Genomic DNA, 25,614 nt, shown 5'->3' with positions numbered 1-25,614 from the left:
AAGTAAATCTTCTGTGGAAAGGCACGACTAGAGTGCCAAGTGATTGTGGCCACAAATATCAATTGCAAATAAAAATGGAATTAAAATTACCTCGATTGCGAAGTTCTTTATATATTTCCAAGTTAACATTATTGTCATGCTGCGCAATCAAAAATCTTGTTCAATATGGATCTAAGCAAGCATTGACACTGCTCCGGCTTTTCCTTGTGCTTTTATTATGTCATATATATATATATATATATATATATATACCCTTACCTTTTGACATATAAAATTATTAAAATCAAACAAATTAATCTATATGGTAATTCTTGTTGTTGTTGCCTAATGCTCACTTGGATGACCTTGAGAGCGCCCTGGGGGGGCGGGTCCGAGGGTCTCTCGCCCTCTTCCCCTAACCACCAACCTCTCCAGAGAACTTTTGGCTCGCGCATATTTAGATTATCCCATGCAATATGGACACTATGTAAGGTTTACTTTAGTTCAATTAACGTATTATTCAAATTTTTTGCTATGTTTTTGAGCTCCTCAACTTCCCCTCGCATTTCGTCGCCAGGATGTAAATTTAAAGGTAAGTGAAGTGAGTATTTAAATGGGTGAACCTTGGAAATTATTCAAAGCGTGTTTACGCTAGCCATCGCACGTTACGTTTCTGACCTTGCGGTTACGCTGATACGCCCTTTGGCCACTTGAATAATTATCACGCCTGTTAGGTTTGACGAGTCAACCTAGATTAGCCGTAACGTAAAGTGTTCCACCAGCACTGTTTTTTGTAGACTTGAATATATTTGTGTTACAAATTCTTAGCTTCCACAGCAAGTTGTCGGTGTTATTGTGAAGCACGAAGTACGTGCCTTTCTATTCATAGTTGAGAATAATAAAGGGTTAATTTCATCCTTCTTCTGTGCTGGTATTACTTCACGCCTATGAGAGAAGTTGCCAGGTATGCCCCTTCAGCATGGCACTCAGCGACGCTAACCACTATACCGGTTGAGCGGCTATATGGCAGTACATTACAGAATAATAAAAATTAACATTTCATATAACTGATCGTTATAAATATCCTCTGTCGGGTCACTCTCATCTAATAAATAATATAAAGCACGTTGAAAAAAAATCTGATGTGTACACCACATGACTTCTTTGTACGGAATATTAAATTATACGCATTTTTTCTTGCATTTTATTTAAACTTATTAGATTGAATTAAACCTACTTCGCCGACAGCGCATAAACCACAATAGAATAAATGCATTCTTTAAAATTCCCTTTGTTTACCATAGCGACACTCTGGCGCTAGGTTCACTTAACAGTATTATATTTCTTTCATATTATAACTCAGAATGCACAAAATGTATATCATTTAAAGAATTATCTAATCGTTGCCACATGTTCTATTCAAATACTATAATAAAGCTAGAACTATGTATAAAAAATTAAGCAAACAAAACAAAAAAGAAACAGTTTTTCACAGACGATTGAGTATTTCTCATTCAATAAATTCAGTTTTTACTTCGCGAGAAGGCAAAAATACATAAAAACTCAAAATATCTATATTAAAAATTAGGAAGTAAATCTCAAACGCTTATTTCCTCGAAAAAATTCCAGAAAGAATGAAGCATGATTTAATTGGCAATAATAAATGAATGCGTGATCTTTGTTGTTGCGAAGCTAAGTTTCTCTAGATTGGCAACAAATCCACTAGTCTCCTGTTTCAAATGTAAACATCAATGGAAGCCATTAAAACAGGCTTAGCGGCAATTAAACAACTGATAATTCTAAAAATATTGCACACAGATTTACTAAAGGTATAAAATCCTTAACCGGAAGATAAAAACAACATAATCCAATCATTTTTAAAGAAAAAAATGTACAATTTACAAACATATAAGAGTAAAGAAACTGAGATCACTGAGCCGGGTAATAGAGTGGATATATATATAAATATATTTATATACGTTTGGTGCGGCCGATTGCAACCAAAATACGAGGTGCACATCTAACATGTTATAGCAGTCCTATATACAAAATTTCAACGTTCTGAGGCTACTCTTTTTTGAGTTATGCGAGATACGTACGTACGTACGTTCGTACAGACGCCACGAAAAATTCTCTTCAGAATTAATTTTAAAGCAGTTTTATAATTTTTTTGAAGGAAAAGAGTATTTTATTCTGTCCTTACGTACAGATATCACGCAAAAACATCGTTAAATTGCATTCGATAGCGGTCAAAATGGATATTTTCGTTGAAATATGCTGCCTGAAACTTTTCGCGATTACAATACTTCCTTTTCACATCGTACAAAGAAGTAAAAAGAGGGGGTTGAAATTAAGAAAAATTATGTATTAGAAGGGTGAATTTGCATTTGCAGTCTCGCAAACCATTCTGTCATAAAATACTATTATTTACCACCAGTGTAGCCATGAAGAAATAGGCAAATTTGGTACCACTGGACATGAAACTTTAGATTGATGAACAAATTGATTTTTGTACATCGGTCTAATTTTTCATTCACAAAAGTTCAGATTCGGAGAACAAATTTCCTTTCGCCAGCAACGAAAAACTTATTTTTCTGGATAGAATAATGGAAATGGCAATCACAGAGTAATAAGTTGGGATAAGTAATACGGCTTTAAGTTTTATGGCTTTGTAACTGTATGACAAAAATGTTGGCATATTTTCAGAAATTTGATGAGAGTTTAGAGCGATATGTGTGATGTAATGACTCAAATAATCCAAGTTTTTTTTTTAATTGAAAACAATGCTTATGACACATGAATCTATATAAAGAACTGATAACAAGACTTTTTTTCCTATTGAAATGTCAATAATGCTTGACTGGAAGTCTCCTAGTGTTCTAAAAGGCAACGCGACATGAAAATCATTTTTTTTGTGGAAACGGAAATTGTTAGTAGTACATTGATATTGATTAATAAATTTATAGATAAAAAGAACTGCTATGAAGTTGCATACAAAAAGTCACATCCCTCATTCAATCATGTCCCTGTATATCAACCATAGATACCTATATCTATTCACATATCTATATCTATTCACAGTGACCCACAAGAATATTTTATAAGCCCGGTGCTTAAGCTCATGGCATATTTTAGGGTTAAATAAACTGCAAAAACTAAACCTTTACGTGTTCATTTTTAAGAGTGTTGCAAACGCCAACAACAATGCCTTTCTGCAATTTGCACAGTAAATTTCAACGCACAGACAAATCCGGCACCCATAGAGGGTTGAAAGTTTCAAGGCAGCTTAAACTATATCATTGTTATTATTAATATAATAACAAATAGATTAATTTTAAATGAAAAGATGTTAACGCATTCTTGTTTAATTCTGACTTTTCCCATATTATCAACAACGTTATGCGTACAACACTTCTCTTTTAGATTTGCTGCGGCTATCTGACTCTTAAATCTTAAATCTGTTTTGGAATTTTTATCTTGTATATAGCTTCGCTACAACAGTACCTACAGTACATTCCATCGGTCGTTTGCTTTTATTTTTCCTGTATGTCTAATACATCAATGGAATTTCATCAATTCTTGGAAGTCAGTCATTAAATCCTAGGACGTTGTAGGAAAAGCTAGTAACTTCTCATGACGAATTTTCTGCTGGATAGCTTGTAGAATGACATTATTTTACTGCACTTTTGAAAGTGAAGACTATATTTATTAAAAGTTCCATAGAATGTAAAACTCTGGTGACGAATGTACTTCGATTACGAAAAGGAGATAACATTCTGGCGAAGTTCCATAACATGGAAACCAACAGTGAGAATTTTCTCAGTATTGCCACTAACGGAAATTAGATTTGGTGTGGTGTAGTTTGGTTTGGTTTGACTTGATTCCGACAAGGCACTCGAGGGCTATCTGCCTAAAGGTAGAGATGCCTTCGTGGAAGGCCTTTCTAAGGGAACTGGCTCGTATACACGTTGTATAACTACGAAAACGCCCATGCAGCCAGCTCGTTCATGGGATTCGAACTTTGCACCTAACTACCAGTGTTCAGCGACTTTACCGCTCGGCCGCTGGTGGACAACGGAAGTTAGAAAAAGATCATTTTCGAAACTAAATTTTAAAAGTGAGTTGAGATATTACATTCCCAAACCGGTTTGAATTGCCTTAATTTAATAAACTGAAAGCAACATTTTGACACAGCCTGGTTTCTCAGACATATGCCGATTTTCGTCATTGAACTATGAACATTTATTTATTACAATTGTTGTATCATCAATGTTATTACTTTCATTATTACTTCAATTAATGTCACACAGTACAGAACTCACTACCAGGGATCCACACAATTTTTCATTCGTCCCTGATTTAGAACTCCATTTTGAAGAAGTACAACGTAAAGAAACGGTATGACAGAACGGGAGAGATTGTTTGATAAGATGTTAAGACTTCTAATGTTTAATCAACAACCTATCCGCTCTCGGTTAACAAAGAATTGACTGTAACTGGTTTTAATTGTATAAATATTACAGAAACTAGGACTGAGCATGAAGAATATGAAAATACACGAGAGACTTTGATGCGAAACGTAATTCTAGACAAGGGTTAAATTTTAATTCAAAGAACCGGAACAAAAGAATTAAAAATTTAATTAACTTTACTAAGCGTTTAAATAATTAGATATACCAAATCTGAGACTTTAACCCTTCAGAATTTGCTAAATTTTATTCCGAATATAACTAAAACAGTATTCTCCGTCACTCGGAAAAATTGTACTCAAGTGTAATAATAGTAGTGCGATAAAAAATTACTCCATATATTTCTTTCACTGGCAGTAACGACTCAAAAAACGCAGTCAAGTCAGCAGAAACCACCGCTTAAGATCTCAGAGAAATCTATTTTTAAAACCGGTGAACGAACGCCTCTGGCTTTGACTTAGACAAGCCGAGTCAGTGACAGACATGTCGGAACATCGAAGAATTCTATTTTGAGAACATGAAGAGAATCTCTCTCAGAATGATGGTGTTCTACTAAACATTTAGCAGCTCATTGAGGGCGGAGTCCTACTTAGCTGCTATTGAAACCGGAAAACAATTCCTTCTTGGAATGTTATATTATTTGAAAGAACAAGAAGAAGTGATATCCAATTTTGCTCGATTTGGTTTCTGATAAACATTGAAAGAAATGTTTAATGGCAGGGCATGTCTACACGTAGATGTGCCAAAGATTTGAGCAGAGGTTTGTAAATAAGTGACGTTAAGCTATGCAGCATTAAAAAATAAAATAAACATAAAAACTAAAAACATTTCAGAATGCGATTAAAATTTTAATGCAAAAGAAATTCTCTGGAATTCCTGAATAATTTTTTTTAAAGTACTCCGCGAGAAGCTCGACCAGTAATTAAAGAAATTTTTAAATATATTTTATAACGCAGCAGTTTTCTTTTAATAATATTTTGACCGAAAACACTGAACTTAAATTATGATACATATTACAGTTTTAATGCAAGAGATGCCTTGAACTAGGATATCGAACCTCTGTATCCAGTTTTATTGCTTTTTGGTATGTGATTGATGTATTTAATGAAGAGAACACATGGTAATTTTTCGTTTATAAACAGGATTTTCTATGCTAGGGTTTCCGGCGCCGGGGGGGCCAGCTGAAGGTTTCGAGCTGCAGTTTATATCATTTATACTTACGTCAAAAGCAAATATGCAAAAAAAGCAAATAAAAAAAAAATCTCAAAGGTTTCAGAATTTATATTGCGCCCAAAGGGGCCTTTTGTTCCTTTACACACACTTACATGTTTCGAGAGCATTTGAGCTAACGCCTCTTTGGGAAACAAATGTTTAAAAACAGCATATCTTTATACTTTCCAATGCACGGATTCGCGCGAAGGAGATAAAAATTTTTATTCCGAGCAGTGTTGCCACTGCTCGCTTTAAAATTGTTGAGGTTTTAATCAAAAAATTGTTAAAGTTTTACAAAACATGAAAGAAATAATAAAGCAATTTCGAAATTCAAGATTCAGGCTTCCAGGTGCCGATATTCGGGTGGATGACTACGTTATTCAAAATTTGTTGGCTCTACGTACCGTTGTTTTTTACAGTGCGAGAAACATACTTACATTCATGCAGATTCTTTATTATTTAATTTCTTTAACTATAATAAAGGGCGATAATATTTGGTGGCAACAATTTGAAAAGTGATACAGCCGTTTATAATGATTCAATGTAAAATGCCGTTTCGAGAACAATAAAATCTGAAGGGAGTCAGATTTTAACGTCGCATCAGAGGATTTGTTAAGTCTTTTATGATCTCGCTGAACTCGTTGTTCACCTGTCTGCCTTTGGAGTCACGCCTGGAAATACTTTTTTTTTTGTGTGTGTGTGTCTTCTAAATGCCATAAAAAATTCAGCAGTGAAATCACAAAATTTTTAACAGCAGCATATATTTAGAATTCCCGATAGAGCGTTATGGGTTTTCATATATTATATATATGTATATAGTATATTCGCTATGTTATTTCTTTAAAAATTATACATGGCTGTAATATCTGGTAGCAATATCCTCTCATTGTGCTGCCATGCATCTTTTCAATTCTTTATGTTATTTTTTTAAAAATAATATACAAGATTAATGGATTTGTGGCAACATCCTTTTATTTGTAAAGTGATACGGACAGAAAAGTGAGGATCAAACTTAATTCTACCTCTATTGATTTTTAACGATTGGAAAAAAAAATTAACTTATTGCATTATAAATGTCCTATTTGATAGCTGTCTAATGAAGGTCAACGGTTGAGTTTACAAGTTTTCTTAAACATTGCAAAATCGGAGCTTTTTTTTATGAAAAAATATAATCTTGCTAAGATTTAAATCAAAGCAAAAAATAAAAACATATAGATAAAACTTTACTTTATCTGGTGTACAAAGAAGATAAAAAAGATCCGAATAAACAGACGTTCATTGTAATATTAATTTATTAATAAATTTTCAAAATCATGTTAAGAGCACAGCCAATGTAATCATTGTCAAAATCAGAAATGAAATAAATATTTTTTTGAAAACATATTAAATTATTATAAAACTATTTGTTGCTTGTTAGCAGCTTTGGTAATTCAGCAACAGATCCATACGACTGCGGTTTGAATCTCAATTCTCTACAGTGAAAAAGTAAAATCCTTGAAATGTAAGAAAAAGCCCTTGCACCAATATTGCACATGGCTCATACACATTCCGCTCTAACGAGAAGTACGAAATGTTCACAACTGGTCAGTTCACAATCATTTTCAATGCCACAGAAAAATTTACTCGCATCATATATTAAAACAGAAAATATCAACCTTCTGCTGTGGGCTTCAGTAACCTAACACATAATTAATTGCTAAAATGGAAAGAAAATCCTGGTTCGAAACCTAATTGCAATCTGCAGAAGGTTGTTTAAGCGTTACTTGGCATTTGTTTATGGAATGACTGAAGGAAACTATGATTTTAATTGAGAAAGAATATGCAAATTCAGCCTAGTTTTCAGAACTTTTAGATTGTATATGAAGGTATGTATGACAATAAAAAGACTCCATCGAAGTATATGCTGTTCCAGTTCAACACAAAGAGAACGATACATATCGATTTCAACACTGAAGCAAGAAGAAAATCTATGAGCATCATGACTAAATGGATACAAATGACAGTCCTTTGTCTTATTATAATCTAGTCTCATCCACCGGCTTACATTCATACGATTGTTGGTACGGACAGTATATTGGACACTGGTATACGACTGACACTACTATGTGATGTCCTAATTCAGCCTTTAACACCTGACTTTCCGCAGGTGGAAATAGGAATAGTGCCACTTCAGGCTTTGGGGTGAAATCGCGCAATTTCAGCCTCCCTTCATTATAGCTGATGAAGAGAGATGTTTAGGGGAATGAACAGGTGTTCAGAGAGGAAGACTGGATGAAATGATAACACGTGCTTCACCACGCGTTATTTAATAAAAACACTTCACATTTACCGTATTAAGTTTCAATGCCAGAGACATTAATGTTGTATCTGTACGCTATCAGAATACGAAATTAAAGGGCAGAGCATTATTATGACATCAGTTCATAATATCTAAAATTAGGTACCATCGTGCACAATGTTATTTCAGAAAAAGTGTAATTTTGTGACGAAATACATATGTTAGAGCAATACTACATAAAAATATAATGTACATCTTAAGTCGCCCTTTCGAAACATGAAAAACGCAAGTTAAATTTCGTTCGTTGGCCCGGTAGAACAAGAGGTATAGAACTGTCCCCCTTTTTTTTTGTGTGTGTGTGCGCTGAGTGTACAGTTTTCTACTGCGGCATAACTCTGGAACATTTCATCAGCTGGCATACTCTTTATTTTATGCGAAACATCGAAATCTACTATCCAAGAAAAAAATATAAAATAATAATTTAATTATGGAACAGACACTCGTTTTTCGGATTATAAACGTGAAAAACAAAGTGCGACGTTGTCGGAATTCGAACCATGGAATTTTTAGTTTGCTAGCTGGATGTGGTAACCATTTATATCGAACGGCATGCACGAAGAAATGCTAAAAATTCCTTAAATTTTTGTAAGGCAACGGCAGAGGTAAAAGAGCCAGCCAACCAAATCAGATGAATCAGATGGTAACCAGTTATTGTCCACTACATTTTATTTCAGTCATTAATACAGAGACTACTTTTCTCAACCAAGAAATGTAAAAATTTCAATAGTGCGTTCTTGTCAGTACTAACCATTTACCAAGAGAAGTAACAGGAAAAAAAATCTTACATTTTTTAAATTTAAAAAGCGACTGGGGAGAGGCTCGAGACCCAATAGAATCAATACAGCTGGTGATGAGTGGTAATCATTCACATTTCAGTTCGAATGCTTATGTAGAAATAATTAGTTCTCCCCTTCTTCATTTAACTGAATATGCTAGTCATTTAGATCATGACAACACATATGGGGAATGTGAAAATACAGAGGATGTTTCATATTTTTAGAAATATTTTTTTAAAGAATTTCTTAAGAAAATGTTTTTGAATAAAAAGTTCTAGCAACAGCTTATTTGAAATGAGAAATGTCGTCTGCTACTTTTAAATTGATTCTTCTTTTAAAATCTTGCATGTAAACAAGCTGTAGATTGAAGGATACATTTGTGCATTTTCCGAAGAGAAATGCTTCTATTTCATAATTCAAAAACGTTGAGAAATGCATAGTATTAAAATTTCTAAGCGCAAAATAAGCAACATTATTAATAGGAAAGGGAAAAAGTTCTACATGGAAAGAAGACTCCAATCGAATACCTGAAAAAGGTTCGTGCTGTTTTTAATATTTCTAAAATTAAATCATTGATAACGATAGAAATTCCACCAACGCACAAATCAACAGCAGAGTTTTTAAATACAACTGTAGCAACAATAAATAAAATCATAAACTAAGATTTAAAAAAGCTAAAAAACGTTAACGTGTAGCACATTTTGCCGATGCATGTGGTTGAACGCAGAACAATTTCTAGAACTATACATGAAAACTGTTTAGCAGAAGGTATATCGAAATAAATTGTGACCTATGCTGAAGCATGGGTTTACCTAAATGACTGGGAAAAAAGGGTGGTGTCTATTTATTATCAAAAACCAAGGGAAAAAGTTTCAGTAAAGTTTCAGTTCTCATGATTTCTCTTACAATGAGAAATTAAAAATAAGAAGAGAAAATAAACGAAATATCAAGAAAAAGTTTTACGTTCGATAAAATCCATTTCTGTTATTCCAATGACTTTCAAAGAGTAAAACTTCATCAAGATAAAGCAAGAAGCCATACTTTTCTTTAGCAAAGTATGACTTCTTGCTTTGAAAAGTACCATTGCGTTACTTGAAATAAATGAAGACTGATACAGGTATTGCATATATACCCTTTCAGTGTATTCCTGCGAAGTTTCGTGACGTTTTTCACATATGGACTATTGTGCCTTTGGTTTCTTAAAAAGAGTTCTTTCTAAGCGCAAACCCAACATGACTGGTTGACTCTGGAAAGAACAGAAACAGGAAAGGAAATCAATATTCCTGGAAATTTCAAGGCAAGCCCTTCCGTCTTGGAGATCACGATGTAGACTTACAGGCCATGAAAAAGGCTATCAGATAAAACATTAAAAAAATGTTTTTTACATTTTAAGCATTAATTAAACGGTCGCGAAATGATTCTGAAGGCCCACCACTGACCGAGCGGTAAAGTCACTGAACACTGGTAGTTCGGTCTGAGGTTTAAATCCCGCGAACGGGTGGCTGCATGGGCGTTTTCGTAGTTTTCCCCATGTGTAATGTGTTAATACGAACCAGTTTCTCTGATGAAGGAATTCCTCCCTTCATGCAGTGCCTTAGGGCGGAACACGTAAATAATAATAATAAATGATTCGGAAATTATGTAAACACCTTCTGTAACTTTCAAGTTGATTAATCTCATAAAAATAAATGTCAGAAACCCAAAGAAATTGATAAAGTTTCTCTTGATCCTCGACAGGAGATATACTTGGGGTAAAGGAAAAGAAACAAGGACAACATGTCTTATTGTCAAGGAGGCACGTCTTTTGCAAAGACTTTTACTAAAGCGTAAGATTAATGAGCACCCGACAGTAGAAGCTCAAACTGACTGGATTACCTTCTAGCAGAGGTATTTAATCAGGCAAAATGGGTAGGATTTGGAAACTTTCGAAATAATTCTTGAATTGTATAACTTGGTTAAAATTGTGCAAATTTTTAGCTTAAAAGGAAATTGCCATGCAATATTAACAGTTCAAAAACAGCTTTTAGTATTAATATATCGCATTGAATGAAATTATTCACATTAACATCGTTCGTAAAGTACAGGAAACCCTATTAAAATTTCTATTCAAAATTAATGACGTAAAAATTCTACGCTTTATAGCATAAGAAAATGCTGTAAAATATTATAAAAGAAGAAAACATAATTTTTCAGTTTTGGACCTATTGGTTTCAAACTGGGCGATATTCTATATAAGCTAAAACTGCACAGGCATGAAATCAAGAAAGGCAAAAGTAACAAAATATTCACATAAAATACGTCTAGCATAATATGCACGTCATAGATATTACAGATAAAATTTCTAATGAGAGCATATCGTTAAAACTGAAAATAACATAATATGAATTACAATTCCTTAACTGACTAAAGCAATTGACGCAAGGAACAGAAAATATACCATTAGTTGCAAATATAATAGCATCCAGGTTTGATTAATTTAAAATTCTTTCATCTTAGCTACAGCAAATATCAACACTAAGTTATAAGAGATTTTATAAATAAGGTAATAATAAATACAATTGAAATAATTATGTTATTTTTAGAACATATTCTTTTTTAAATAGTTATATTACTGATTTTCAAAAAGGAAATGATTGCCTCTGGTTGAACAGAAACTGTTAAAATTCTCTTGGCAAATTAAAAAAAAAAAAAAAAAAAAAAAAAAAAAAAAAATCTGAAATGTTTCAGATTTTAAATTACGTCCAAAGGGGCGTTTTTTAACATTTTGTGTGTTACCTTTCTTTATTAAATATCATGTTCCTCGCACTTAAACCATAAGATCCAGTGCAACAGCAATATCGCAAAATAGTTTTAAAACGAGCATATCTTTAGAATTTCCGATACAGAGACTCACGCGCTGGAGATAAAAATGTTTTTTCTGCACAACGTTGTCATTGCTCGCTTTGAAATCCTTGAGTTTGTTAATCAAAAATTCGTCAAAGTTTTAAAAAATAGGAAATCGATCATAAAACAAATTTCAAATTTCAAATTTGGTCTTCCACATGCTCATATTCGTTGGAGGATTACGTTATTCAAAATTCGATGACTCTATGTACCGTTGTTTTATTACAATACGAGAAATATACATACATTTATGCAGATTTTTCATTATTTAATTTCTTCAAATATAATGCAGGACTCTAACATTTTGTGGCAACAGTTTGAAAAGTGAACCGACATTTATGAGTCCGACGCAAAACGCCAAAACGAAACTAATAGTCCTTCGGGATTCAAATCCCTTTGGACTAAAAAAAAAAAAAAAAAAAAAAAAAGAGTCTTTATCTATTTATTGTTTAACTAAAAGGTTCATTATATTTACACCATTTCTGATTTGAACCCACTCAGGCAAAAACTTGCAGATTCCAAAAACATACATTTTATTACGTTATACCATCAAAGATTATCTATTTGAAGGTCAATCTTTCGTAAAGACGTTTTTTGTTTACATTTTCTGCCTATATTACAAACACAGGAAAACTTCACAGATCCTAGGCCAAAACTGCAAGAGTTAACGATTTCATCCACAAATCAAATAGTAAATAATGATACAAAAAATAGAGTATAACACGAGCAGGTGTTCATCCAGTCCGAATGTCATGCAGCGGAATCACAACAAAACCAAACATTTCACATACAGTGAACAATCGTCTTGTCAAAAGCTATTCAATGACTATCAAGCGAATCTGTTAATAATCTCGAATTATAATATTTTCGTTTCTCCTAACTTTTTTATTACATAACATTTTAGTAAAATAATCAGAATTTTCTGATTTGAATATGAATTAAGAGCTTATATTTTTTATTTTCAATTTAAATCAAACATTTTAAGTTTTTAATTTTTTTAATTTCAAAAAAATAATTCAAATTAATAAGTTTTCGAAATTTAAATAAATTATTAGATAAAAATTAACTATAAAACAAATAATCACAAATAACTGTTCATAAGAGCAATTATACTTGAAACACATAAAGAACTAAATTTACACCATTTTTCGTAGCCAAATGCTTATCATAAATATACGGCGTTAAAGGCTTGGAGAGAGAAAAAGGAGAGATTTGTCAAATATTTTAATCTAATTTGCTATTAAAATGATATATTTATCATGAAATTAACAGCTACATAAACTCGAATATCACTTCTTTAATCATTTTCAGCATTCTAGAAACATTACGTTTTGAGTTTTCTGTATAATTATTACTAGAAAAGAAATTTGATTTTTCATGCAAAATGAGGTAACAACTTTCAAGTAAAAAATATGACATACATAGCTTACCAGAATCTGGAAAAGAACTGATCGATGTATCTCCATAATTCGTTGTATCTCCTTCCACACTCAAAGGGACTTGATTTCCGGAATTCATTTTGGATTTTGACTCGAACCGTTTCTCAAGTTCAAGCATCATTGCTGTCTTTGGGGTTGAAGGCTTTATATCATTCGTAATTTGAGGTTTTATAAGATTGGAATGCTGTTCTCTTATCATCGATTCCATGGAACTCGTATTATTGATGTTCTTGTCGAATGCCAGACAGGATTTGATGCCAGGAAGCGGAGGTGGTGGTGGAGGCGGTGGCGGTGATGCCAAGCTTTCTAACGTTGTTTGTGGTATTTCAGGCAGTATTTTAGATTGCTGAAAATCAGCTGACTGTGGCATCGGGTGCTCTGATTTTTCAAGGGTATCCAACGACTCTGAATGTGGATCTGATTGTGATTCTAAAGAGGCTGAACTCTGCTGAGATGGACTTGTGTTCTGTAGATGGCTGTCACCTCCTGGTACTGTCGCATCATTTGCATGAGGTGGTTGCAGCATTATAAAAACTTCAGACTTATGTTTAACTTGAGGAACTACTTCTTCTGCTGATACAGAATTTTTGTCTACATTGTAGGCAGCAATTTCTTGATTTCCAGAAATAAGCGCATTGGCTCTTTTCACAACAGGGCTATCAGGACGCGCTGTTAGTGAAGTGTTAGTACGCAGCGAAGCATTAATAATATTTGAAGATTTATTAGCAGTTATTTCAGACAGCTCTGCAGAAAATACGCTGTTTTGCGCTTGTGACGGCTTCAGACAACTAGCGTAATCGCACTGACCCACAGCTTTTGAAGAGTCATTCTTTATATCAGATGCAACAGCTGAAATATTATTCTTAAACTGAGGTGATGATAAGTCGGGGCTTAATCCAGGACTGGCAGATCTAGATCTAATCTTAGCAAGAAATGGGCTATTCTGAATCTGTGAAGGTCGTAAACAATTTGTAAAATCACACTGTCTGGATTCTGAGTCATCAGAAGGTTTAGTCTGGGAAATGATTACGCTATTACTGGGAGAAATTTTCAAGGCATCATTTAAAATTTTAGGTTGCGTAGTAGACCAAGATGATCTACGTACTTCCAAAACAGTAGGAACTTTTTCTGCCTGTTCTGTCGTAGATACATCTATCGTCGATTGCTCAGGAACGCCAGCGCTCAGCGGTTTAACCTCTGGAAAAAGAAATACAGAAGCCTTTTTAGGTGATTCTACTTTGCTTAAAACTGGATACTGCAAAAAAGAAAACCCACCTGTTTCTTCGATATTTTTCACGTTCGTAACAACAGGATTATTTGAAGAAATATTATCACATAATGATGAATCAAAATTACCTTTTTTATCTTCAGAGCTAAATGAGTTACTTTCATTAAGATTTCCAGCTATATCTTGCTCCATTCTGGTCAAAGTGGCGGTATATTTTTGAGGTTGCTTCCTACAGATTTTATTCGTTTTAGGGGCAGTATTAGTTTGCTTTAACGGCGAATTCTTAATTTGATTAGGGACAATCTCCTCAACACTTTCCCCGGTAAGTAATCGATCAAGAATAGAGCTTCTCATTTGAGACGCGAATGCTTCTGGTGTTTTGCAAAGCCCTACATCCTGTGAATGGCACAATAAGTTCTCAGGTTTACTTTCGGATACTTCATCAAAAGCAGGGCTGTATAAACTTCGAATAATCTCCTCCTCTAACTGATCGAGATTTTCACACGAATCGAATTTATTGCCTGGTCCGTAAAATGCGTCAAGTGCGGCGTTATTACTCATTGTGCTACTACGCGAACTGGATCGAGATAAAACAAGTTTATCCATATCGCTTTCAGACACTACTGCAGGTGATTCAATATTTTCGGATGGCAAATTATGTGTTTCAGCACTAATCGTGAGCTCGTTTACCGTAGGGCTATCGCTCTTAGTTGGGGATTCAAAGAAAGCAGGCAAAGTTGGCAGTGTCACAATTTTAACTGGTTTCTCACAGAGTGTATCTGCCACGTTTTCATAAACATTTGCATGCTGAGAATTAGAATCTATTTCAGAAACTGACTTAGTGGGTGGAAACTCGGTAAGTGACGTAGTATTCAAGGAATTACTTTCGATGGGATTAGATTTATTTTCCTTGCCATTCTCAGCAACAGTAAGCGTGGGAGTTTGGAGTTCGTTTCCTTCTTTTGGGATTTGAGGGATAGAACTTAGGGATAAATTTTGAGAAAAGTAGTTAGTATTTCCCTCTTCAGTTGAAAATTTAGATGTGTTTTCTGGATCTTGTGGTTCAATTTCAGAACATTCACCTGCATTTTCTGGTATCGGTTCCAGAAAATCTTCCCTGAGAATTTCAAATTCCGATTTAATGTGCGGCGGGATTAAATCATGCTTAGCACCAATGTTAGGAAAGCAATTTTGAGAAATTGGTAACTTACTTTCTTCAGGTTCATCCGTTAGAATATCCAAATCGCGTAATAAAGCCTCAAAATCTTTGTCAACATTGCGAGGTTTACTGGAATCTTTACGTTTCTCAGGAGGTGACAGTCGTTCATCAGAGTCTAATAAATCAAAATGCACAGATTTAACTTTTGAATGTTGCTTTGATGGAGATGAAGTCCTATCAACTTTTAAAACAGAGGCAGGAGATCCAGCTGGTCGTGGCGCAGAAATTTTACTTTCGTTACTTAAGTCTTTTATTTTATCTATATCCGAAATTTTAACTTGCTTTTCAGATTTCGCACGGCTGTCAGGATTCAAAGTCACTTCACTCCCAATAGCATTAGCCCGAATTAAATTAGAATTCGTTTCATCAGCTGTGACACAACTCACATCTAAGATATCAGTGGAAGATTTTTTATCAGTACACTCTTTGGTATCCTCAGAAGTTAATGCTGTAGTAGAAGCTGGATCACTTACAAGTTCTTTTGCGGAAAAATATTTCACAGGAACACTAGGTGCAGTAGAGCGCTCAGAAAGAGCAGCAGAAGCCTTCTGGGGATCGGCTGATTCCACGTTTTTAATAACGCCTCCTAAAGCAGATGCTGACGTAGCTGTCGATTGAGAAGACAAAGATGTCTTTTCTGAAGAGCTGGGTGAATCATCGGGTGCGGCATATTTTAGAAGCCTGGAAGTAACTAATGGAGAAACAAAAGAATTTTCAGCAGCGGAAGTTTTCTCCAACGCAGTTCCGGGCGGTTTTGACACTGCGGGTGTAAACAAATTCGTAGAATAACCACCAGAAGGATAACGCGAATATCCAGGTCTATAAGCGGCGGGCCCGGGCAATCTTCTGTAGCCGTAACTGTCGCCTGCTTCCCACTCAATAGAACAGGTCTGGACCGGTACATCGACCGTGGAGGCGTTCAGGGTCTGAACCCCGACCTCGTCGTAAGCTCGTCTGTCGTCTTCTGTCTGCACGTACGAATCTCGCCTCGGGGTCGAGACTTCTCCAGCCTTACGACGGCGCTGTTTCGATGGCGATAGATTGGATATGGAAGTAGAAGAGAAAAATGGCCTTAGAGAAAATGAGGTCTTCGGTTTCAAGGTGAAAAAGCGGGATGATTTCTTTTCGCCTAAACCTGTCAGCCGGTCCACTGACCCAGCAGCACTCGGAAGAGTAGCAGAGGAAGAGGTGGACGACAGATCTTGCGCAGCACTGGCTCGAGCCAGTTCTGAATGATCTGCAAACATGCTATATCTTTGAGTTGGGTCACGGGGAGGAGGTGTATCAACGTAAAACTGTGACCGAGTCAAAGCCATATTTGCTTTTTAATTTAATCAATATCTAACAATTTTGTCTTCCAGGTACCGCTACTCTGAATATGTTCTATAAATCCTACTAACACATTTTTACACTTCTTTTATTTTTTATGTTGTTGCTGTAGTTTTCGAATGAAATTCACTTCATTGATGCAAGTTATTACTGTTTATTTTGTAAATTCAAAAAACGCTAAGAAACTTCTGTACTTTCATATACTTGTATGAATCATAGAAGAAAGCAGGTGATCTATCCTTCAATTCTTGTACGTGTAATTTATTTAAATATTCGAAAAAAAAGGCATTCATAAATATTAAATCTATTAGAGATGCACGGGAATAGACAGTTCAAGAAAAAGTAAAGTATAATTAATAGTCGCAGAAGTTCTAATTTGCAAAAATGTAGGAATCAGAAATGCAAACATAATTGTAAAGAAATCAGAAAGAGTTTACCGAAAGAATGACAACAGAAAGGCACATCCCAATGTTCCGATGAAAGATTTCTTCTTTCCGTTATTGCACAATGCTCTTGCAAGAATTACGAGCCTTTCCTTAGCTGGGCACTCCATCCCTGATGTTCTCCATCCTCCCAAATCTTAGTGCAGCGACTATTGAGAGGTATTTCGGGCGCCATACCACGTGATTATTTGCGGTAATGACATCAGAGAGAGAGAGAGAGAGAGAGAGAGAGAGAGCCAACAACAGTGACTTCTAGCGCCTTTACCACTTTCAAACAGACACTACCACGAGAGGGAATTTAGCCCGATTTACATCTCAGTTCATATCAGTTAAAATGTCGCATTTATTTTATGATAATAATTGTTCGTAGCAGCTTTCAAATTAAGTAAATAGTTAAATAAATAATCAAATAATACTTTGTTCGAAAACATTGCTTCGCCTAGGCAAATTTAATTGCAACGAGTAAAAAATTAGAAGTACGATATAAATTTTGAAGCATTTAAGCATTCCTAATTGTGATTTTCTCATTTTTTAATTATGTCACTGATAATTCTAAGATTAGTCACAGTAAAGGAATTTTCTTCAATAATTTCTCTCAGTAATGAACAGTTATTCTCATGGAAATATGCACTGCTGATTATGATTTTGTCGTTATTTAATTATGTTACTGATAATTCTAAGATCAGTCACAGTAAAGGAATTTCGATAGAAAAATAAGCTCATTCTGTCTCATTATATCAGCAACAATGGCACGCAATTTTTAATGATTTTTGTCTTTCTAATCAAATGGCCGTAAAAGCTCAAGTTTTATCCAATATTTCACGTATATTCAATTTTAGTCGATTAAATGTGGCAAAAAAAATTTATCATAATTTATCAGAAATCAATAACGGGAACAAACAAACATACTAACAGACATTCTTTTTTATATGTATAGATTTTGTAACACTTACAAATTTTTGATTAACAAACTCTACCATTTGAAAGCAAGCAGTAGCAACACTTTTCGAAATAAAGCGTTTTTATATCCACCGCGCGAGACTGTTGCCACTTGGAAAAATAAGTGCGAATATCAATCTTTTCAGAGTTTTTAATTAATATCTCGGCTGATTAAAGTCGTGCGAAGACGGGAATAGTCGAAATGGCTTCCGACAAATTTTTATAATCGGGAATAGTGTATTTAATGTTTGGCATTTCTTATTTTTTCTATCGTAAAACTCAGAAATTCTTTATTACTCTAGGATTTAAAAGCGGGCAATGGCAACAGCTTTCGAAATTTTATCTTCAGATTTTTATCTTCAGCTTGCGAGACCATTGCCACTCGGAAAAATGAGGGCGAAAATTATCGCTTTTCCGAATTATTAATTAATATCTCTGATTTTAGCTTCCTTTTTTTAGAAAAAAGTGGGCGTTGACCCTTTTCAGGACCCAGAAAAGAGCAATAACAAGTTTGGTGATAGCTATAGTTGTGACTGAGTTATTAGAGGACAAACATACAAACTTTCTTCTTTATATATACAGATTTTCTCTCAGTAAGTAACGGTCATTCTCATGGAAATACGCACTGCTGATCATGATTTTATCGTTATTTAATTATGTTACTGATAACTAAGATCAACCACAGTAAAGGAATATTATTCAATATTTTCTTTAAGTAACAGTCATTATTACAGAAATACGTTCTGCTAATTATGATTTTATCGTTATTTGTGTTACTGATAGTTCTAAAATTTACCGACAGTAAAAAAAAAATATGTTGGATTTTCCTGCACTAAGTTTTGTTTTTTCTTCCTTGATATAAATTACGCATAAATTTATAAAAAGTGTAAAACTGAACAAAGGTTTCTCTGCGCAATTTTAAGAAAAAATGGAAAAGAAACATAAGTTTAATACTTTAAGTTAAATTATTTTTTGTCATATTTTTCCAAACAGTTAAATGATTAATTTTATTCCTAGCTTATATGACAGCAAAAATAGCATCATAAATATTTTAAATACACTTAAAAGTTACTTTTCAAAAGAATTGAATCATTAGCGAGGGTTACATTGAATGACACAACAGAGCTATACAGGCATTCAGCTTTCTGACTTTGCTGAAAATTCAGATAAAAGCGATGACTCGAAATTTTTACGTCATATTCAAGATTTTAATTCTACTAAAATTTAGTTGCGAAAGAAGTCTTTGGGGATTGGAAAGGTATATTTTTAATTTAAGTATTATTAAATCGCATTTCTTTTCTTTAACAAGCAGAAAGTATAAAATACATCTTACGCTACGAGTATTATGTAATGTATGGAGATAACTATTATATTAAAAAATACTTTAATACACTGAATTTGGTGTTATGCGGTGAAACAATGAGCAGGATTCAGCTACTGTTGTACCCATCCCTTGAAATAACAGTTTAATATAAGGTTTACTGACGATTAGGTTATCAAATAATAATAATAATAGTTGAAAGCAAAGCAACTTGAGGCTATCTGCCTATGGAGAGGAACATCTTCTTGGAGAACTTTCTTTACTGCCGGTACTTCCTTCTAACTTTTGTTTTTGGTTCCTGAATGGACTGGCTGCATGGGATTTCATGGTTCTCCTCAAAGTGATACAAATACGAGCCATTTTCATTTAAAAAGTCTTTCACGAAGGCTGGATATGATGATTTGATTACAGCAAAACCCAAAACAGCTGAGGAAAGGGATGAAATGGAGAAAATTTTAAGTAAACTGAATCGCGTTGATATTATACGCAAGAAAAATTACGAAAGCATTCATGCAGCCATTCCATTCTTTGGGATTTGAACCTGGGTCAAACTACCAGTTTCATCGTTTTTATCCGCTCGGCCACCTCATGAATGCGTTCCTGACTTAAAAAGATAGCCCTTGAGACTTAAGCAATAATAAATAAATTTAACTTAATAAAATGGAAGACTCAAATAATGAAATCTGCAGCAAAAAATCCTACGTTTTAGGGTTTATTGGTGATCCAGTTTCAACATGTTTTAACATCCAATAGTTTCAACACGGACTTGATCCCTGGTGCGACATACTGGCTGTATAGAAATGTAAGAACTTAACACAATTTTGGCCTTGATCATACAGTAAAATTTGCATATACTACGATTAGCTTTCTCAAAAAGACTACAACGATACATTACACTTGGCCCACCAGCGGCCGAGCAGTAACGTGCATGAACACTATAGTTCGGTCCGAGGTTCGAATCCCGCGAACGGGCTGGCTGCATGGGAATTTCCGCGCTTTTCTCCATGTGTAACGTGTTAATACGAGCCAGCTTCCCTTAGAAAGTCTTTCCACGAAGGCATCCCTCCCTTCCGTGTAGTGCCTTAAGGAGGAACACGCAAATAATAATAATACAGTACACTCAAAACTGCCAGTAATCAGCATTTTTTAAGAGTACTAACAAAAGTTATGTTTTACACCAAATGCAATTCGAAGATCAAATTTACACCCTTAAAGGGGGAGAGAACGAGAAAGAATGAAAGAGAGAGAGAAGATGATTTTCTAGTTAAAGCATATGCAATCTTTGAAACGAAATATCCATCTATGTATAATATTGCTGTATATTAATTACGCAGCGTACACAGCCTACATCTTACTGAGATTATACTATAATATTCTTAAAAGAAATCCCTAAAACCTTTACTTTTAAACTACAAAATCTAATCTTCAAATGAATGCTGAGGCTGGTCAAGATATAATTAGAAGTAAAAACAAAGTGCTCTGAACTAATGCATTTATTTTAATGGAAGGCATTTATCTCAACTATTTCATATCAATAAAAAGTATCGTATATTACAACCATAACTATGGTAAATTTTATTTCACCCGCGTAATAACAGTTTTTTCATACGTATTAAAAAGATAATATTATTTAACATACACAGATAAATCTACAAGTTTCTGGCCTCATAGTTAAAAAAAAAATATTTGACAACAAATTCTTTTTGAATACATGTGGAATTTCTAAATGAATAAAGTTTGAAGTATCGTTATAGAAATCATGTGAATTCTTATTTGACTGTATACTAAACGAAGGAATTTAGTAATTTGCTCTGAAATGTTTAAAACTCTGATTAAATGTTTAGTTAAACGGAAAAAAAAACAAAGAAATTAAACAGCGCTTACATCATATGTATGCTGAATCTTCTTTCTATCCTACAGAGAAAGAATGGGTTAAAAATTTCTGCATCCGTAAAAGATGACACTCATGGAGGCCGAATATTGATGGTATTGACATCGTAAAATATTGTTCGTGCATGTTTAGGAGAAAAATATGGAGTGACAGGAGATTAAAAGTCAAGGAGATAGCGGCAAGATTGGATCTAAATAAAACAATTCTTGTGCATTCTGCATGAATAAAGGCTTTGCAAGTGGGCATCCCAACTTCTTTTTAGAAATTCAAGAACAGCAATGTATTGATGGAATTCAAAAACAGCAACGTGGATTGAAGGAGCTTGACTACTCTCTTACAACCCAGATTTAGCTTCTAGTGATTATTATCTGTTGTCCAAAATTGAAATCTAACTTTCATAGAAAGAGATTTAATGATGATTACGGCATAAAAATAGCAGTTATGGGGAAATTTTCAGATTACTTTTCAAATTACTTTTTCAGGGACACTACATTGCTCATTAAACATTGTGAAAAATGCATCGCACAAAGCAATCATACTGAAAAATAAGCTATTATAATTTTATTTATTACTTTTAAAAGCATACCAGATCGGAAACTCTCGGACTTACTAATGTCTTTATAAAGTCTACAAGGACAATAATTAGTGCGAGAGTATGCGTTTCAGTTTGAAATATTTATTTATCACATATTAAAGAATAATAAAGAGCATGAAAAGAACGTTTCAAGAAAAGCCGGAAATAGGGAACTTAGAAGAAAATACTTTTCACGTAGAGAAAACAGTAAAACTTAATCATTTATTCAATTTCTATGTCTCACCAGAAAAGCCTTGATTAAAAGAACCTTGCATTAGTATTCTTTAAATAAATTGATCCGAATGATTAATATTTCAATAAAGCAAAGCAACTATTTAGGGGACTACTTATTTATATTGTTAATTTGGTGTTAATTAAATATATTTTAATTTAATTACTTAGAAAATCATGACACAAATTATAAATGAAAACTTCCCCTCCGTAATGCTGGGAAGCCTTTGGAATTTCATTAAGGTTTATTTATTTATTTATTTTTTTAGTCCAAAAGAGGGGCTTTGTCTCTGAAGGACTATTGTTTTCGTCTTGCGATTTTGCGTCGATTCACTGCAAACGGCGTATCACTTTTCAAACTGTTGCCACCAAATGTTAGAGTCCTGCATTATATTTGAAGAATTAAATAATGAAAATTCTGCATAAATGTATATATATTTCTCACATTGTGATAAAACAACGGTGCATACAGCCATCCAATTTTGAATGACGTAATCCTCCTACGAATATGGGCATATGGAAGACCAAATTTGGAATTTGTTTTATTACCGATTTCATATTTTGTAAAACTTTAAAGAATTTTTGAGTAACAAACTCAACAATTTAAAAGCGAGCAATGGTAACACTCTACGAGGGAAAAAACGTTTTTATCTCCAGCGAGCGGAAATGTGTATCGAAAATTCTAAAGATATGCTCATTTAAAAATTATTTTGCGACATTGCTATTGAACTGAATTTTATGGTTTAAGTGCAAAGAACATGATAGTTAATAAATAAAGGTAACACGAAAAACGTTAAAAAAACGCCCCTTTGGACGTAATTTAAAATCTGAAACCTTTCAGATTTTTTTTTCTTCTGTTCAGTTCATATAAGCGCAAGCATTTTCTTTCCTCAAGAAAAAAGCCTTTGAACAAAACACATTAACTACATTTAAGGTCTGTGCAAATGAATTTACTAGTACAGAAGGTGAACTCAATGTATTTTACAGATAAAAATGCCTTTGCACTTGTTTCCTATCTTAGTATTAAATACGAAAGATGAAAATAAATACAATGTCTCATAAAAGTGATGGGTGTTTCTCACAATTGTAATTTTTGATAATGATGACAAAAATTTTAAATGCATTAAATTGAAATTATAAGATGTGATTTTTGAAGTGAGCACTGCCTTTTTTTACTTTTCGCAATAAATATGTCTACTGGTAATAAAATATTCAACTAAAAACTAACATTTTGTTTTTAGAATAGGAGAACCATGCTACCAAAGTAATTGGACGGCACTTACACTGCAAACAAAATAATTTTTAATAAATGCAATATGTGGATTTTTGTGATTATTTTGCATCGAAACGCCGAAAAATAACTCAAAAAAACGTTGTGAATTCCTCAAATGTTATTAGAGATTAACATGGTTTCCACAAAAATACATATGTGATTAAAAATTCGTTAATTTGTTCTTAATTTATAATTAGAAAAAGCAAAATACTGACAAGAAATACAAAACAAGATACTGAAATATTCATTTAAAATGTAATCTAAAATACGACTGAATTTAAAATTAAAGAAGACTTTTGGAAGACTATCCAAGATGACCCACGAAATGGAATAAACTATTGTATATAATAATTAAAACAATCGAAGACTTAGTATTCCTCACGCACAACATTAGTAATCATGCAGAGCATTTGTTACTAGAAAGACTGTTAAAATAATAATTCGTTATGTTATGTATCAAGGTGACGGCAAGAAAAATTCCTGCGTCAATGACTTCAGCAACTTAAAGCTTCAGATCACTTTCTGAAAACTGATAAGAAATAAGAATTTTGAGCATTAGAACAAGTTATTATTTAATGAAAAGAGCTAATTTAATTTCCTTAATTAAATTTTAGCATGTAGAAGAGCTAAATATGAGTTTCAAAAATTGTAGTTAGTTGAATTTGTAGGATATGGCGGAGGAGGAGTTATGATATAGGGAATGTATAATTGCTCTTTGAAATCTTGACCTCAAGTTTATTAATTTTATAATAAAAATCAGTACAAACATATTGACATTTTAAAATAAAATCTGAAATCATCATCACAAAAGCTTAAAAACTTTAACATGTAAATAAACTTCAAATTCTACTAAGACGATGACCGGAAGCATATTGCTATGGATGTGAGGATCTGGATACTGTTATAGTCTTGAAATATTCTAAATGCAACATCAGTGTAAAAATTAAAATTCTTATATAGTAACAAGAAATGGAATATTGAAATTCGAGAACAAACTATTTCATTAAAAGAAACAAACTTAAAATAAAGATAAAGAAAAATTTGGTTAAAAATAATAAAATATTCAATTGAACCTACGTCAAAAAGATTAATTGTGTTTCCGAAAGTTCAATTTTTGTAATTTATTTTTTAATAGTCATGCAGATTAATAAAATTTCGATTACTTTTATACATGATTTTCCTGCTCAAAAGAGAGAATGTTACTAATTAATCTCAAAGTTTCATTTTCTGAAGAAATATTTAGTGTAAAAGGAATACTAAGTATACGTATATTAAAAGAGAAACCATGTTTTATAATTTAAATTTAATGCGTTTAAAACTTTTGACATTATTTTCTCATCGCAGTATTCTATCACGTTTGTGAGACACTGTATTAATACGGTTGAAATTTAGCGACATAAGGTTCCGTAATACTGGTATTAATTAGTAATATCTGAAGTTCTATATTTAGATTAAAAGGCAAAGAAACAGCACTTTAGTTTCAGTGACAAAATTAAAAAATTAAGCATGTACAGTAACACTAGAGAGCGCAAAATGTTTTCAGTCATGGTTAAAAATGTTTCAATTCGATTAACAACCAAAATTACGCTGCATACAATATGAAAGCTAAAAAAGTCATTTAGAGTTAGTTCTCTTTCTTCGTTTTTTCAACAGGAAAATAAATAATGAAATACTCACTGGAATTTGCCACACCATTTAAAACCAAAGTTTTCGATGTCGTATATGTCTTTTCTACATCCGTTCGAACAGGTTCTCTGTGAAAGAAACGGTAACAAAAGTATTATTAATAAAAATTATTTGACAAAAATAGCGTTCGAAACATACAATTAATTATAAATATTTTCTTAAATATACCCTTGTGTTTGAGGATCATTCAAATAAAAATGAAAGACAAGAGTACGTTAAGAATTTAGAATTTCATTTAATTAGAAGTAATCAAAAAGCCGGTAAAACTTCAATAATATTTTACTTACAGGCTTTTTATTTATTTGCCGACAATGTATGAAAACGGGTTATTTTGTAGAATACCTAGGCAATACATAGAATACCTAGGCAATACATAGAATACTT

At 33.3% G+C, this 25,614-nt stretch overlaps 1 protein-coding gene across 7 annotated transcripts in view; it reads right to left on the bottom strand.

The window, feature by feature from the left end:
* LOC118203215 (uncharacterized) overlaps positions 1 to 25,614 on the bottom strand; it is a 216,513-nt gene that overhangs the window by 79,566 nt on the left and 111,333 nt on the right. Inside the window, exons 3-4 of one of the 7 annotated variants that reach the window (XM_085824172.1) lie at positions 25,222 to 25,298; positions 13,079 to 14,293 (exon numbers count right to left, since the gene is read on the bottom strand). In XM_085824172.1, the coding sequence (XP_085680298.1) occupies positions 13,079 to 14,293; positions 25,222 to 25,298 (1,292 nt within the window). Of the gene's footprint in view, positions 1 to 13,078; positions 17,458 to 25,221; positions 25,299 to 25,614 lie in introns of those variants that run through there. The other 6 variants (XM_085824170.1, XM_085824171.1, XR_015043104.1 and 3 more) reach the window with 6 other exon arrangements.

This window comes from Stegodyphus dumicola, chromosome 9 (genome assembly GCF_044657685.1).
Source record: "Stegodyphus dumicola isolate Sdum_Otavi_A_Nest chromosome 9, ASM4465768v1".
Taxonomy (NCBI): Eukaryota; Metazoa; Arthropoda; class Arachnida; order Araneae; family Eresidae; genus Stegodyphus; species Stegodyphus dumicola.
This window is presented reverse-complemented; position numbering and strand designations above follow the sequence as displayed.